The sequence below is a fragment of the Gorilla gorilla genome, chromosome 1 (genome assembly GCF_029281585.2).
Source record: "Gorilla gorilla gorilla isolate KB3781 chromosome 1, NHGRI_mGorGor1-v2.1_pri, whole genome shotgun sequence".
NCBI classification, from domain to species: Eukaryota; Metazoa; Chordata; class Mammalia; order Primates; family Hominidae; genus Gorilla; species Gorilla gorilla.
The window spans coordinates 187,985,923-188,002,213 of record NC_073224.2 but is presented as its reverse complement, the minus strand read 5'-3'; the positions used below and the strand labels follow the sequence as shown (position 1 = coordinate 188,002,213).

At 46.5% G+C, this 16,291-nt stretch overlaps 1 protein-coding gene and 1 pseudogene across 1 annotated transcript in view; one reads left to right on the top strand and one right to left on the bottom strand.

Moving 5' to 3' along the window:
* RAB3B (RAB3B, member RAS oncogene family) overlaps positions 1 to 15,387 on the bottom strand; it is an 82,595-nt gene extending 67,208 nt beyond the window's left edge. The window contains exons 1-2 of the mRNA XM_019018484.4: positions 15,175 to 15,387; positions 1,467 to 1,694 (exon numbers count right to left, since the gene is read on the bottom strand). Coding sequence (XP_018874029.1) covers positions 1,467 to 1,694 — 228 coding nt within the window. The 5' untranslated portion in view covers positions 15,175 to 15,387. The remainder of the gene's footprint in view (positions 1 to 1,466; positions 1,695 to 15,174) is intronic.
* Positions 5,058 to 5,405, top strand: LOC109028427 (small ribosomal subunit protein eS26-like; annotated as a pseudogene).
* Positions 15,388 to 16,291: the final 904 nt, after the last annotated feature.

Genomic DNA, 16,291 nt, shown 5'->3' with positions numbered 1-16,291 from the left:
CCCAATATACACACTTTTGTGTAGTTTCCTCCCATGCTGAATCAGTGACCAACAGAACGCTGTAAGGCTAAGGCTAACTCATAAGAGACATTGCCACTTCCTCTGGCCTTTTACATCTCTCACTCTGGGAAAAGCCAGCTGCTATGCAAATAAAGACACTTAAGCAGCTCTGTGAAGACACTCTAAGAGGCCAAATGGGAAAGAAGTAAGGCCTTCTGCCAACAGCTAGCACCAGACATGTGACTGTGCAGTCTTAAGATCCTCCAGCCCCAGGCTAAGCGCGGTGGCTCACATCTGTAATCCCAGCACTTTGGGAGGCTGAGGTGGGCGGATCACAAGGTCAGGAGTTCGAGACCAGCCTGGCCAACATGGAGAAACACCATCTCTACTAAAAATACAAAAATTAACTGGGCATGGTGGCGGGCACCTGTAGTCCCAGCTACTCGGGAGGCTGAGGCAGGAGAATCGCTTGAACCCAGGAGGCGGAAGTTGCAGTGAGCTGAGATCATGTCACTGCACTCCAACCTGGGCAACAGAGCAAGACTCCGTCTTAAAAAAAAAAAAAAGATCCTTCAGCTCCAGTGTATGTTTCAGATGACTGCAACCCAAGCCAATATCTGGCTACACCTCATGAGAGGCCCCAACCACTCCCAAATGTTTGATCCACAGAAACTATGAGATAATGAATTATTATTGTTGTTTGACACTACCAATTTATTTATTTATTTATTTATTTATTTATTTATTTATTTATTTATTTGAGATGGAGTCTCGCTCCGTTGCACAGGCTGGAGTGCAGTGTCATGATCATGGCTCACTGCAGCCTCAACCTCCTGGGCTCAAGCAATCCTTCCACCTCAGCCTCCCAAGTAACTGGGACTACAGGAGCCCACCACCATGCCCAGCTAATTTGTTTTATTTTTTTGTAGAGATGAGGTCTCACAATGTTGCCCAGTCTGGCACTATGAACTTATGAGTGATTTGTTATATGACAGTAGATAACTGACACCTTAGCTAACATTTAGTGTGCATTTACTATGTTCCAGGAACTAAGCCAAGGACCTAAGGACCCAACAGCCTTATGATGTAGATGCTATTACAATCCCCAAATGAGAAAGGGTGCCCCAGAGAAGTTAAGCAATTCAGTCAAGTTCCATGACTAGTAAGTGGTAGAAGCAGAATTTGAACCCAAGTCTCTAACTCCAAGCCCCAGTTTCTTGGTCACTCATTTAGACAAGCCAACATAAAACCTCCTGGATAGTTAAACAGCAGAAGCAACTGAACCCCTGGAGGAGAGCAAACTTGTATAAAACTAGCAGAGGGTAGCCCAGGGGCCACACCTGAAACAGCATTAATGCCTGATGCTGTAAGGCCCAGAAGTTCCAAGCTGGCCCCACTTCTAAGCCCTTGTACTGGCAGGCCAGCCGCTTCTCAGGAAAATCCTGCCCAAGATTCCCGGGACTCACCCAGATCTGCAGTTTCACCCGCTTCTCGTGACGGTAGACTGTCTTCACCTTGAAGTCGATGCCCACAGTGCTAACGAAGGCTGGGGTGAACGTGTCATCAGCATAGCGGAAGAGGAAGGAGGTCTTGCCAACACTGCTGTTGCCAATGATAAGCAGCTTAAACATGTAGTCAAAATTCTGGTCAGAGGCATCTTTGACTCCAGTTTTACCATCTGTCACTGAAGCCATCTGCAAGAGAGACCTAGAGTCACTCAGGAACAGACCTTCGGTGTCACCCTGAGTCACCAACCTTCTAATGGTCACCCCACCATTCACACACTCACTCCTTACTCCAGCACCACTGAGGAAATGCACACTACTCAGAATCACCCCATCACTACACCTGCCCCAAATGTTGTCTCAGCACTGAGGTGGAACCCAGCTCCTCCCATTCATTCCTTCAGCAAATATTTACTGAGCACATTGATCTGGGGCAAGCCCTGTGCTGGGCATGGGGCTTACAAACGTGAGTCAGACATGGTACCTGACCTCTAGGTGGACAAAAACTAGAATAAAAGGTGGGTCAACACAGAGTAACAAAGCAGTAGATAAGTGATAAGACAGAGGAGTCCTGGCTGAGGAAGTCCATGAGAAGCATCTCATTCAGCCTGGAGGCCCGGTGATCAAGGAGAGGCTCCTGGAGGAAGCAGCTCCTGAGCTATTTTGGGGAAAGAAAAAAAAAAAAAGCCAAGAACAGCAAACACATGCACATCCAAGGAAAGACTCAGTAAAGGGCTATCATTCTCTTGCTTCAAAAACTATTATGACTCAGGAGGCTGAGGTGGGAGGATCACTTGAGCCCAGGAGTTCGACGCTGCAGGGAGCCATGATCATGCCACTGAATGCCACCCTGGGTAGCAGAGCAAGACCTCATCTCTAAAAAATAAAATAAATAAAACATAGAAACTTTCATGGCTTTCCACAGCTCTAAAGATCAAGTCCAAACTGTTCAATTTGACAAATAACCAACTAACCAAAGAGCCAATTCTCTAAACTTTACCTTCCCATACCCCTTCTCTTCACCAACCTGTGCTTCCCTTAGATCTAATTACACACTTTATGCCAAATAAGCCACATTATTCCTTGCCTTTGTCCCTTACATGTATTCCTTCTGCCTAGAATTCTCTTTTCCTCCTAAAAGATTCGTACCCATCCTTGGAGATCCAGGTCAAGTGCCAGCTTCCCTGTGCTCCCAGAACACTGTAACAGCCCTTGTATCACTTCAGCACTGTTGGAATGAGCATCTGGGCCTTAATGGACTTCATTCCTACATGTCTGGCTTCCAGCATGAATCCTAGCACATAATAAGCACTCAGGAAATGTGTGCTGAATTCATCACAGTCACTTCATCACTCTGGGGCTCAATCTCCTCATCTGGAAAATGGGGAGAACAATTTCCACCCTGCTCTTCTCACAGGGCTATCACAGGACTCAAATGAGATAACAATGGATGAAACCATTATCAACTGGTAAATTCCACACAGATGTGAACATATGTCCTTATTATTCCAAAGCCTTCAAAGCCTAGGTCCTTTATTTGTTCACTCATTCATTCAGCAAATATTTAATACATGCCAGGCCTTTCCTGAGACCCCAGCCTTCTCAGTTCTGTCACCATCTGCTTTCCTAGAACACCCGAATCTGAACTCCATAATTCAGCACTTGGTCACATGGTCTTATTTAAGTCTTTAATTGCTTCTCCTATGTCTTGGAAGCCTCAGGTACCCTGCGTCTCCACCTGAAATCTCCCCTTCTTCTCAGCACAAGGGTACCCAGATGGCTGGATGAGTGGTCAGAGGAGGGTGGGAGGACAGCATTCAAGTGTGATGGTGTCTGGGTTTTCATTCTTTTTAGGAATTCCTGCTTTTTTCCCCAAGGGCAAAGAAAGGGCATGAGGCTGGTGGGTGTGGCTCTTTGGGCCTCTCAGGTGAGCTGTAAGGATAAGGAGCTGATTAATGTAGGTTTAAAGCTCTCTTGAAGAAAAGTTAGACAAATATGTAAGATTGTTAGCAGCCTTTTAATAAAAGTTCCTTGCATATGTCACCACTGGACTCCTGTGGTCTCTGTTCTTCCTTCCCTTTGTTCCCAGCTCTCAATCCTTATCTGAGACTGTAAGTTCCATCCCTGTATCAATCTGTCCCATGACAAGACTCACTAGGCAAGTGTGGAACATGCCCAGGACACTTGGAGACTGAGGCATAGCACTTACATGGAGGAAGAAAGTGAGGTTGGAAGGGAGGGTGCCATTGGCTGCTTAAACTGTCTCACAGCCTTAACTTTTCAGCTTTTCATGGTACTAGGTGCAAAGGCTGTTGCAAGAACTTGCCATGTAAAGGCATTATGCTTTTTTTTTTTTTTTTGAGATGGAGTCTTGCTCTTTCGCCCAGGCTGGAGTGCAGTGGCGCAACCTTGGCTCACTACAACCTCTGCTCCCTGAGTTCAAGCGATTCTCCTGCCTTAGCCTCCCAAGTAGCTGCGATTACAGGCATCTGCCACCATGCCTAGTTAATTTCTGTATTTTTAGTAGAGACGGGGTTTTGCCATGTTGGCCAGGCTGGTCTCGAACTCCTGACCTCAGGTGATCCACCTGCCTCAGCCTCCCAAAGCGCTAGGATTACAGGCGTGAGCCACCACGCCTGGCCACATTATGCTTTTTCTACATTAAAACAAGGGAAGCAACCACAACAACCTCACACCATCCTCCACTCTGCTGCCTGCCAGTCATCTTTCTTTATTCACAAGAGAAAATTTCTACTATGAATATATTCATTATAAAAAATTTGAAAATTATATTATGTAAAAGCGTAAAAAAGAGAATTTAAAATTAACTGACGGCTGGGCGCGGTGGCTCACGCCTGTAATCCCAGCACTTTGGGAGGCTGAGGCAGGCAGATCACGAGGTCAGGAGATCGAGACCATCCTGGCTAACACGGTGAAACCCCATCTCTACTAAAAATACAAAAAATTGGCCAGGGGTGGTGGCGGGTGCCTGTAGTCCCAGCTACAGGAGGCTGAGGCAGGAAAATGGCGTGAACCAGGGAGGCGGAGCTCGTAGTGAGCTCAGACCCAGGCCACTGCACTTCAGCCTGCGTGACAGAGCGAGACTCCACCCCCCCCCAAAAAAAATTAACTGACACCCCACCCACTCAGAAACTATGGCTGTTAACATTTTACTGTATTTCCTCCAATATTTTTTCATACAAAAGAGTGCCACCTAAGGCCAGGTGCAGTGGCTCACACCTGTAATCCCAGAACTTCGGGAGGCCAAAGTGGGAGGATGGCTTCAGGCCAGCAGTTCAAGACCAGCCTGGGCAACATAGGGAGACCCCATTTCTACAAAAAGTAAAAAATTAGCCAGGCGTGGTGGCACACATCTATAATCCCAGCTGCTTGGGAGGCTGAAGCAGGAGTATTATTTGAGCCCAGAAATTTGAAGCTGCAGTAAGCCACGATTGTGCCACTGCACTCCAGCTTAGGCAACAGAGCAAGACTGTCTCTACCAAAAAAAAAAAACAAAAAAAAAACCTCCCCTCTCCAGTCCATGCCTCCAAGATGACAAAGAAAAGAAGGAACAATGGTTGTGCCGAAAAGGCCTGCAGCCATGTGCAGCCTATTCACTGGATGAACTGTGCCCAATGTGTGCCCAAGGACAAGGCCATTAAGAAATTCATCATTTGAAACATAGCGGAGGCCACAGCAGTCAGGGACATTTCTGAAGTGAGCATCTTCGATGCCTATGTGCTTCCCAAGCAGTATGTGAAGCTACATTACTATGCGAGTTGTGCAATTCACAGCAAAGTAGTCAGGAATCGATCTCATGATGCCCGCAAGGACCAAACACCCCCACCCTGATTTAGACCTGTGGGTGCTGCCCCACGACCCCCACCAAAGCCCATGTAAGGAGCTGAGTCCTTAAAGACTGAAGATGGACTATTCTCTGGAGAAAAATAAAATGGAAATTGTACTTTTAAAAAAAGCCATCTATTTTAATACTATGTTTTATTTGTTAATTTAAAAGGTAATACATACTTATGGAAAATAATTCAAGCATATCCTATTTGCAAGTATTACCTTTTTTACCAGCTGTAGCTCAATTATTATTATTTTTATTTTATTTTATTTTATTTTGAGACAGGGTCTCACTCTGTCGCCCAGGCTGGAGTGCAATGGCGCTATCTTGGCTCACTACAGTCTTGATCTCCTGGGCTCAAGCAATCCTCTTACCTCAGCCTCCCGAGTAGCTGGGACTACAGGCATGTGCCACCATGCCCAGCTAATTTTTGTACTTTTTGTAGAGATGGGGTTTCACCATGTTGTCCAGGCTGGTCTTAAACCGGGATCAAGTGACTGCCTTCCGTGGCCTCCCAAAGTGCTAGAATTACAGGCGAGAGCCACCGCACCCAGCTGCATTATTCTCTTAATTCCTAGCATAAAATACAAGTAATATGAAACCTAAAGGTTTACACTGAAAAGTAAGTCTTGCTTCCATCTCTGATTCCTGATCCAGTTCCCCTCCCCAGAGGCATACATGTTATCAATTTATATATCCTTCAGAGATAGCCCTTGCATATATAAGCAAAGAGACCTATTTATACTTTTTATTTCTATATAAATAACATACCATGCATTCTAGTCTATACCTTCTATGCATATTGTAATAGCTGACATCATATGCACAAGGTAGAGGCTACAATATATGGTATGTTATCATTTAGCAAATCACTTAAATTTTAAAAGCACAATCATGAACTGCATAACAACATTTCAGTCAACGACAGACCACATGTACAATGGCGGTCCCATAAGATTATAATGGAGCTGAAAAATTCCTATTGCCTAGTGACATAGTAGCCATGGTAACATTGTAGCACAACACATTACTCACATATTTGTGTTGATGCTGGTGTAAACAAACCTAATGCATTGCCAGTTGTATAAAAGTATAGCACATACGATTATGTGCTATACATAATACTTGATATTGATAATAAATGACTATGTTACTGGCTTCTGTATTTACTTACTACACTTTTTATTGTTATTTTAGAGTGTACTTTTTCTATTTATATTTAATATTTTTTAAAAAGTTAACAGTAAAACAGCCTCAGGCAGGTCCTTCAGGAGGTATTCCAGAAGATATTGCCATAAGAGATGACAGCTCCATGCCTATTATTGCCCCTGAAGACCTTCCAGTGGGACAAGACGTGGAAATGGAAGGCAGTGATATTGATGCTCCTGGACCCTGTGTAGGCCTAAGCTCAGGTGTGTATTTGTGTCTTCCTTTTTAACAAAATAATTTTAAACATAAATTTAAAAACTAAGGAAGAAAAGAAAGAAAGAAAAGGCCAGGTTCAGTGGCTCATACCTATAATCCCAACACTTTGGGAGGCCAAGGTGGGAGGATCGCTCAAGCCAAGGAGTTTGAGGCTGCAGTGACCCATGATTGCACCACTGCATTCCAATCCAGGTGACACACTGAGTCTTCATCTCAAAAAAGGCCACACGGTGTATTTGTGCTTTAAGCTAAGTGTTATTATAAAAGAGTCCATGGCTGGGCATGGTGGCTCAGACCTGTAATCCCAGACTTTGGGAGGCTGAGGCAGGCAGATCACTTAAGGTCAGGAGTTCGAGACCAGCCTAGCCAACATGGTGAAACCTCATCTCTACTAAAAATACAAAAATTAGCCAGGCGTGGTGGTGCACGCCTGTAATCCCAGCTACTCAGGAGGCTGAGACACAAGAATTGCTTGAACTCGGGAGGTGGAGGTTGCAGTGAGCAGAGATCCACTGCACTCCAGCCTGGGTGACAGAGCAAGACTCAATCTCAAAAAAAAAAAAAAAAAAATTAATAAATAAAAAATAAAAGAGTCTAAGAAGTTTTAAAAATTTTTTAAGCTTATAAGGTTTAAAAGTTATAGTAAGCCAAAGTTAATTTATTATTGGAGAAACATATTTTTAAATAAATTTAGTGTAGCCTAAGTGTAGAGTGTTTATAAAGTCTCCTATAGTGTATGGTAATGTCCTAGGCCTTCACATTCACTCACCACTCACTCACTGACTCCCCCAGAGCAACTGCCGGCCCTGCAAGCTCCATTCATGGTAAGTGTCTTATATAGGGGTACCATTTTTTATCTCTTATACCATATTATGCCTGGGTGCAGTGGCTCACACCTGTAATCCCAGCACTTTGGGAGGCCAAGGTGGGTGGATCACTTGAGGTCAGGAGATAGAGACCAGCCTGGCCAACATGATGAAACTCCATCCCTATTAAAATACAAAAAATTAGCCAGGCATGGTGGCAGATACCTGTAATCCCAGCTACTCAGGAGGCTGAGGTTGCAGTGAGCTGAGATTGCACCATTGCACTCCAGCTTGGGTGATAGAGCCAGACTTGGTCTCAAAAAAAAAAAAAACCATCATATTTTTACTGTACCTTTTCTATGTTTAGATGTGTTTAGCTACACAAATACTTACCACTGTGTTACAATTGCCTGCTATATTCAATACAGTAACATGCTGTACAGGTTTGTAGCCTAGGAGCAATAGGCTATCTATTCCATATAGACTATGTGTATAGTAAGCTATACCATATACCATGTAGGTTTGTGTAAGTATACTCTATGATGTTCATACAACTATGAAATCGGCTAATGACACATTCCTCAGAACATATCCTTGTCATTAGCAATGCAAGACTGTACTTAAATAATTCCGAAAGTACTACAAAAATATGAGATTTTGAGGCCAGGTGCCGTGGCTCAGGCCCGTAATCCCAGGACTTTGGGAGGCCGAGGCAGGCGGATCATTTGAGCTCAGGAGTTTAAGATCAGCCTGGCCAACATGGTGAAATCCAGTCTCTACTAAAAATACAAAAATTAGCCGGGTGTGGTGGCACACACCTGTAATTCCAGCTAGTCAGGAGGCTGAAGCACAAGAATTGCTTGAACCCAGGAGGCGGAGGCTGCAGTGAGTCAAGATTGCACAACTACACTCCAGTCTGGGTGACAGAGCAAGACATTGTCTCAAAAAAAAAGAAAAGAAAGTAAGGGTTGGGTGCGGTGGCTCATGCCTGTAATCCCAGCACTTTGGGAGGCTGAGGCGGGTGAATCACGAGGTCAGGAGTTCGAGACCAGCCTGGCCAACATGGTGAAACCCCATCTCTACTAAAAATACAAAAAATTCGCTGGGCGTGGTGGTGGCCGCCTGTAATCCCAGCTACTCTGGAGGCTGAGGCAGGAGAATCACTTGAACCTGGCAGGCGGAGGTTACAGTGAGCGGAGATTATGCCACTGCACTCCAGCCCAGGCAACAGTGGAGACTCTCTAATTAAAAAAAAAAAAAAGCATGAATGAGACTTTGAAAACTCTAAAAAAACATCATTTCAGTTGACTACATTATATTCCATCCTATAGATGTCATAAGACCAATTCTTTTTTTTTTTTTTTTTTGAGACGAAGTCTTGCTCTGTCACCCTGGCTGGAGTGCAATGGCGCAATCTTGGCTCACTGCAACCTCCAACTGCTGGGTTCAAGCGATTCTCCTGCCTCAGCCTCCCAAGTAGCTGGGACTACAAGGTGCTCACCATCACACCAGCTAATTTTTGTATTTTTAATAGAGACGGGGTTTCACCATGTTGGCCCAGCCAGATCAATTATTTAATGTTGTCACTCTCTTTAGGAAGTTGTTTTTAAGTTGTTTTTCTACTCTTAATTATTACACATGAAACTGCAGTGAACATTTCTTTACATAAATTTTTGTACATTTTCCTAATTACTTCCTTGAGAGACATTCCTTGAAGTGGAATTGCTGGTCAAAGAGTCACTACTAAAACATAAATGTGATCTTTACCACAATTTCATATCCTTTATCTTCTTTTATCTCTAAATAAACCTGGGAAATAAAGCTGGAAAGACAGGGATTATTATTTCCATTTGATCAAGAAGGAAACTGAAAATGAGAAATTAAAAGGATTTGCCCAAATCTCATAGCTAACAGCCGAGACTAGACTTAGTACCCTGCAGTGTTATGAAAAAGTTTAAAATCAATGCTCTACCCCCCAGATGAATTCTTAGGTAAGTCATATTGCCTCTCTAAGCCACAGCACTTTTACCTTAAAATAGAGAAAATACCACCTACTTCACAGAGCTTGGTACAAATAGAAAGAGTAGTACTATATGTAAACAATCTGACACAGTTTCTCGGCCCATGGAGGTACTGAATACATATTATTTCACTGGCCCCTTTAATTCACTTCTGCAGGCAAATCTTGTTCAACTGCCCTCTCCCTGATTGTGGCTCCATTATTTGGGCCTGTTTTACAATTAACTGTTTGCTCTCTCTTCTGGATTCAAGGGGGCTTTATCCATCCTTACATCTGGTCAACGCTAGACCTACAGTAAATCCTTAGAGGGTGTTATGTCTTTCAAGAAACACATATAGAGCATTTTTCAAGCGCCAGACTATCAGTGTAAATGTCAGATTACTGGTCTTCACTTTTCTGATGTAGCCCAGCTTCACACTCTTAAACTGCTAGAATTAGAGGGGACTTTGGAGTAGCAGCTTTTTATTGTAACAAAAAGCCTGGCTACTGGGCCCAGCTTTCCCAGTAACTCAGTGTGTAAACTTGGCCTAGTTACTTAAATTCTATGCCTCAGTGTCCTCATCTGACAATAATACTTACTTCACAAGGTGCTGTGAATTTTAAATAAGAAAACGTATATAAGTATGTTTCATACACTGTGCTGAGAAAAATACATGTAGCCTCGTGTAGAATCAGTGAGAAATTTGCCTGTCTTTATTAGCTGTGACTGCCACAGATATGAGACTAGGAAGTGATGGCAAGAGTAAAAAATTGTTTCAGTTCCTGATCTACCTCCGTTTATCTTACAGGTAAAAAAAAAAAAAAAAAAAAATTGAGGCTCTGCAAACACAAGTGATTTGTCCAAGCTCACACAGCAAGTCAGTTGGAGGGTCATGAATGGAACTTCTCTTACCTAATGGCTTCCAGGTTTGACGGGATTAAGGAAAACAAAAACCACAACAATTTTAGGGTGAATAAAGAAGCATCCTGGCTGGGCATGGTGGCTCATGCCTGTAATCCCAACACTTTCGGAGGCCAAAATGGGAAAATCACTTGAGGCCAGGAGTTCAAAACCAGCCTGGTAAACATAGTGAGATTCCATTTCTACGAAATTTTTTTTTTTTTTTTTTTTTTTTTTGAGACAGAGTCTCACTCTGTCGCCCAGGCTGGAGAGCAGTGGCGCGATCTCAGCTCACTGCAAGCTCCGCCTCCCGGGTTCACGCCATTCTCCTGCCTCAGCCTCCCGAGTAGCTGGGACTACAGACGCCCGCCACCATGCCCGGCTAATTTTTTGTATTTTTACTAGAGACGGGGTTTCACTGTGTTAGCCAGGATGGTCTCAATCTCCTGACCTTGTGATCCGCCTGCCTCAGCCTCCCAAAGTGCTGGGATTACAGGCGTGAGCCACCGCGCCCAGCCAAAAAAAGTTTAAATTAGTCGGATGTGGTGGTGTGCACCTGTAGTCCTCGGTACTTGGGAGGCTGAGGCTGGAAAATCACTTGAGTCCAGAGGTTCAAGGTTAGAGTGAGCTATGATTGCACCACTGTATCCCAACCTGGGTGACAGAGTGAGACCCTATCTCTAAAAATAAAAATTAAAAAAAAGAAGCATCCCCAACATCCTGAGTGTCTTGCTACCATACTGTACTTGCCATACCACACTGTCAACATCTGCTTATGCACATGCAACGTGGCTTTCCCAGTAGGTGGTGTGAGAACGGGGAGAGGCAGAGAGCTGAGTTCAGTTGGAAGGCTCATTCAGATGGAAGCCCCCAAGGGGATCTTCTTAGGAGAGGGCGGCCAGGGGCTACTCAGACATTTGGAAGACAGGCAAAAAGCATCCCAGCAGGCAGCTGCCTGAGGCAGATCTAAGCAGACAGGTCACTGCACAGTGGTGCGTGCAGAATTGCATTTGTAAGATAAGCATCAATCAAATCTTTCCTCTATTTTGTGACAGTCACATAAAATGATAGAGCTATCTCCGTGACAAGCAATACAGATGAAGGCCCAGGGACCATCTGGGAAGTCGTCCCTGTCCCAGGCTGGGGGAAAGAAATGACTCCTCAAAGGGTGGCTGTGAAAAACAACCCTTTCAGTCTGATAGGCGGCAGAAATAAGCACCTAAGGAAGAAGCCAACTTCAGCCAGGAAAGAGCGGGGAAGAGGAGGAGAGAGCCCTAAAATCCAGCGAGAAGAGATCAGCTCAATAAATGGAGTGAAGAAGTGAATGAAGGAACTTACCTTTTGTTGGAAAGAACATGAGACTGAGTCCAAGAGACCTGGCGTTTGAAAGATAAGCCCTGGCTCTTTCAGTGGTCCTGTAAACTTAGGCAAATCACACTCCTGGCCTCAGTTTCCTTATCTATAAAAGGAGCTCATAAAATGGCTTCCTGGCAAAACTGTTGCAAGAATTAAAACCTGTATATGGGAGGGTGTTTTATTAACCCCTTATTTTGTTTGTTTGTTTGTTTGTCTCTGTGCTTCATGGTTTCTTCTAGCAAGTCATCCTGAGTAGTGGAAATAGTTTGGAGCTCCAAATCAAACAAACTAGATTCAGTTTCCAGGTCTATCATTTATTACCTATGAGACCTTGGCAAGAAATTTTACATGACTAAGACAGTTTCCTCATTCATAAAACAAGTGTTGTTGGAAAAATTATAGGTAATGTGGGTTATACATCTAGAATAGTACAGTAATTTCTTGGTATAGGCAAGGGATTGGCTCCAGGACCCCCATATATACCGAAATCCATGCCTACTCAAGAACCACAGTTGGCCCAGTGGAACCCACCTAGGCTAAAAGTTGGTCCTCTGAATATACAGACTTCACCTCCCTTCACTACTGTATTTTCTTCTCTTTTTCTTCTTTTTTAAGAGATGGGTGTCACTCTGTTTCCCAGGATGGAGTACAGTGGCCTGATCATAACTCACTGTAGCTTCAAGTTCCTGGGCTCAAGCGATCCGCCTACCTCAGCCTCCCAAATAGCTGGGATTCCAGGTTTGAGCCACTGCGCTTGACCTACCATGGTATTTTTTTTTAATCAGTGTTTGGTTGAAAAAAAAAATTCGGGTATAAGTGAACCTACACAGTTCAAACCCATGCTGTTCAAAGGTCAACTGTATATGCAATATAGCAGGGGCTCAATAAATGTAATTCCCTGTCTTCCTACTTGGAGCATTTCAGTGAGAATAAGAAGGGAGTTGGGCAAATGTGGACCTCATCCTCCTCCTTTAAGCCATACTCTACTTTTCTAATTCAATCTGTCTTTAGACCATTCCCCACTGCTGACCTATCACCACCTTCTCATTGTTTTCCCAGGTCTCCTAGAGCCACAGAAACAATATCACAATAGCTACCATTTATTGAGCACCTACTAAATGTCTAGCATTCTACAAGATGCTTTCAATGCATTCCATCTTGCACCAACAGATGCTTGATATTCATTTCCTTCCTCCTCCAGATTGGAAAGAGATAGCCATGGGTGTGTCCACTGACAAAACAGGAACACCTGCAGAATAACATCAGTGGCCTCTCTCTTTGTACATTGTTTTACAGTTTACAAAGTTCTTTTCACCCACATTATCCTATTTGATTCTCACAACAATTCTTGGGAATGGATGAAGAAATGGAGGCAGGAGCACCAATTATTCATTCAATCAACATTCACCAAGCACCTACTATGCACCAGGACCTGTGCTATACTTTAGGGAGATGGAGAGAAACCCTAGGAGCTTCAAGCTTAGAGGGGAAACCTATTTAAATATTTTGTATAGGTTACTGATGCCTCCCTTCATATCATAATCTTTAAGAAACTGAAGATCTATTTCTTGGACTGGAGATGCTTTTAGATTTTTGCCTTTTCCCATAGGGTTTCCTCTGATAGGAACACACTTTCCTCCACTGCTAGCTAAATCCTTCATGACCAGGAAGGCTTCCCCAACCCACCCACCTCCCCCAAAATGCTTCTTCTCTGGCTCCCACAGGGCACCAGGGCTTTCCACTTCTATAGATAGGGCCTTTCACGGCTTCCATTGTCTTCCTCTGTTTATAGGCACAGAACAGGTGGACACCCACCTGTGCACACACACACACACACACACACACACACACATCCTCTCCTTTTACTGTCTCCCACCCCTTTCCATCTGGATTCCAGGAAGCCGGGGGAAGAGGGCCCATCTTGTTTTGTGTGTGTGTGTGTGTTTTTTTTTTTTTTTTTTTTTTTTTTTGAGGGCCCATCTTTCTCCCACCTCCTCCACATCTCTCTTAGCTTCCAAAGGCTGCTGCCCTGCCCTCCCCAAAGTTGCTTCCATGCTTGGACTACAGAACAGAGTTGGATGACTTTTTCTGTCCACGATTCTCTTATTTTCTGTGATCCCCAGTGCCCGTGTAACAAGGTCCAGTGCCTGGGTCCCCTCCTTGGACTCCTGAGTGGCCAAGACACCGCTAGTGCGTGGACACCACTCCAGCCCCCATTACCTTTCCACCCTTACACCACGACCCACACCTGGCCTCCTCCCCAGCCTGACCCAGCGCCCCACCACCCTATCTATACACTCCAAGTTCTCTCACGATTCCTCCACTTGCAGCCGCCAGACCCTACTCTATTCCAGAGCCTCCTCCCCACTCCTGACCAGAATGTAGGAGTGTCCATTTCCAAGGCCACTTCCCTGTGTCTCCACCGGCTCCCTGCCCCCTTCCTCTGCAGCAGGGTAGACCCAACCTGGCCTCTCACCCTTCCATTCTCCCAAGCTTCCCGCCCCCAAGCCCCACCCCTCGCCTTCCATCTACAGTTACCCCCACGCCGGTCCCCAGCCGGGCTCAACCTCCGACCCCAGCTATCCATACCCACATCCCCCATAAATGACCCTCTTTCGACCAGACACTGCCCTGCTGCCCTTCTCCATCCCAGCTATCCATACCCACATCCCCCATAAATGACCCTCTTTCGACCAGACACTGCCCTGCTGCCTTTCTCCATCCCAGCTATCCATACCCACATCCCCACCCCCTGACCCTCTCCCGACCAGACACTCCCCAGCTGCCCAGCGCCCCTTGCCCTCGGCACCTCAGTCCCCGCCAGCTCCAAACGACCCCCGCCCAGCCAGTCCCCTCCCCTCAGCTCCTCACCTCCACGCCTCCCCTCGCACCCCCGCTCTAGCTCCCCTCAGTCCGCTCCCTTCACCGCCCCCTTCCCTGCCCCTCGGCTGCCCGGTACCACCTTTCCGCACAGCCCCACTCCGCCCTCCTCGCAGCTCCCCCGCCCCCCACGCCCCGGTTTCCCCCAGCGATCCCTCACTGCCCTCCAGTTGCCCCCCATCTCTCCTCCCAGCCCCAGCGCCGTCTTTCTTGCTCCCCTCCCGCCCTTGGAGCTCCCCCGGCTGCCCCCAAGGTCCGGGAGACCCCATCGGCGCCCCCTCCCTAGGTGAGCCCCACCTCTGCCGCCGCGGAGCCCCCTCCCTCGCTCCTCCCCCGGCTTCCCTCCGCTGCCCCGCGCTCCTTCTCGGCTCCCGCTCTCGGTGCCCAGCGCCCCGCGCCGGGGATCGGTCCCTGATCCTCCGCGGGCGGGCTGCCGGGGCCGCGCCCCTTACCGCGGACTCCGAGTGCGGGACGACGGGTTCGCTCCCGGACGGTCGGCGGGACGGCAGGACCTGGCGGCGGGAGGGCGCGGAGGGGGCCGGGGCGGGGCGCTGCGGGATGGTCTGGTCCGGTCAGGTCCTCACAGTGGCGCCTGAGGGCTGAGGCTCCGGCTCCAGCGCTGCTCTGCTCCGGCCGCATCCAGGCCCCGCCCAAGGGCGGAGTCTGTGTTCGCCCCGCCCCGGCCCTCAACTCCTAGCAGGTGTAAGGAATCCGAGGTGACTCAGGACCTCCAGGTCCCCCATGTCTGGGTGACTCTGGTGATTTATCTTAATTGTCATGCCTCGTTCCATTGACTGAACTTACTAGGGTAATTAGAGAGCTTTGATGATAATGTAGCTGATGATGGGTAGCAGTTTTGCCATTTCCAAACTGCTTTCTGGTCTGTTCTATGGCTCCGTCTTCACAAAAGCCCAGAGAGGGAGGCTGACTACAAGCGGAAACGAAGCCAGAAACCTGGACGCTGTCCTCTACCCTATCTGTGTTTCCTTCACACCCCACATCCCACCGCCTTAACATATCCCTGCCCTTCCTCTGTGTCTCCATTGCCCTTGTTCTGACTCCAGCATCATCACTTCTTGCTTGGACTAATGCAACAGCTTCCTAATTCCTGCCTTCACTCTCCAATTCACCCTATAAAACCAGGAGGTGGTGTCAGCATGGCCATTTCCACCCTTGTACAAAAATTCTTTCTCCTGTGCTCTCCAGTCATACCACCCTCCACCCCTCCTCATCACTGACACCCAATTGCTCCTTATGCATTAAAGATTGCAGCCCCTGGCCCATGGTCATCCTCACTAGCCCCTGTTCTGCCATACTCCTGGTGACTTTGGTAGCTGTGAGACTTCCTGGTCCCATTCATTCTGAGTCAGATACCAAAATCATTTTGACACAAGCCCGAGCAACCCTTTAAAAAATGTCACCATGTTACCATCAACCTTGTTTAAGAAAACTCTTGGCCAGGCACAGTGGCTGACGCTTGTAATCCCAGCACTTTGGAAGGCCGAAGTGGGCGGATCACTTGAGGTCAGGAGTTCGAGACCAACCTGGCCAACATGGTGAAACCCTGTC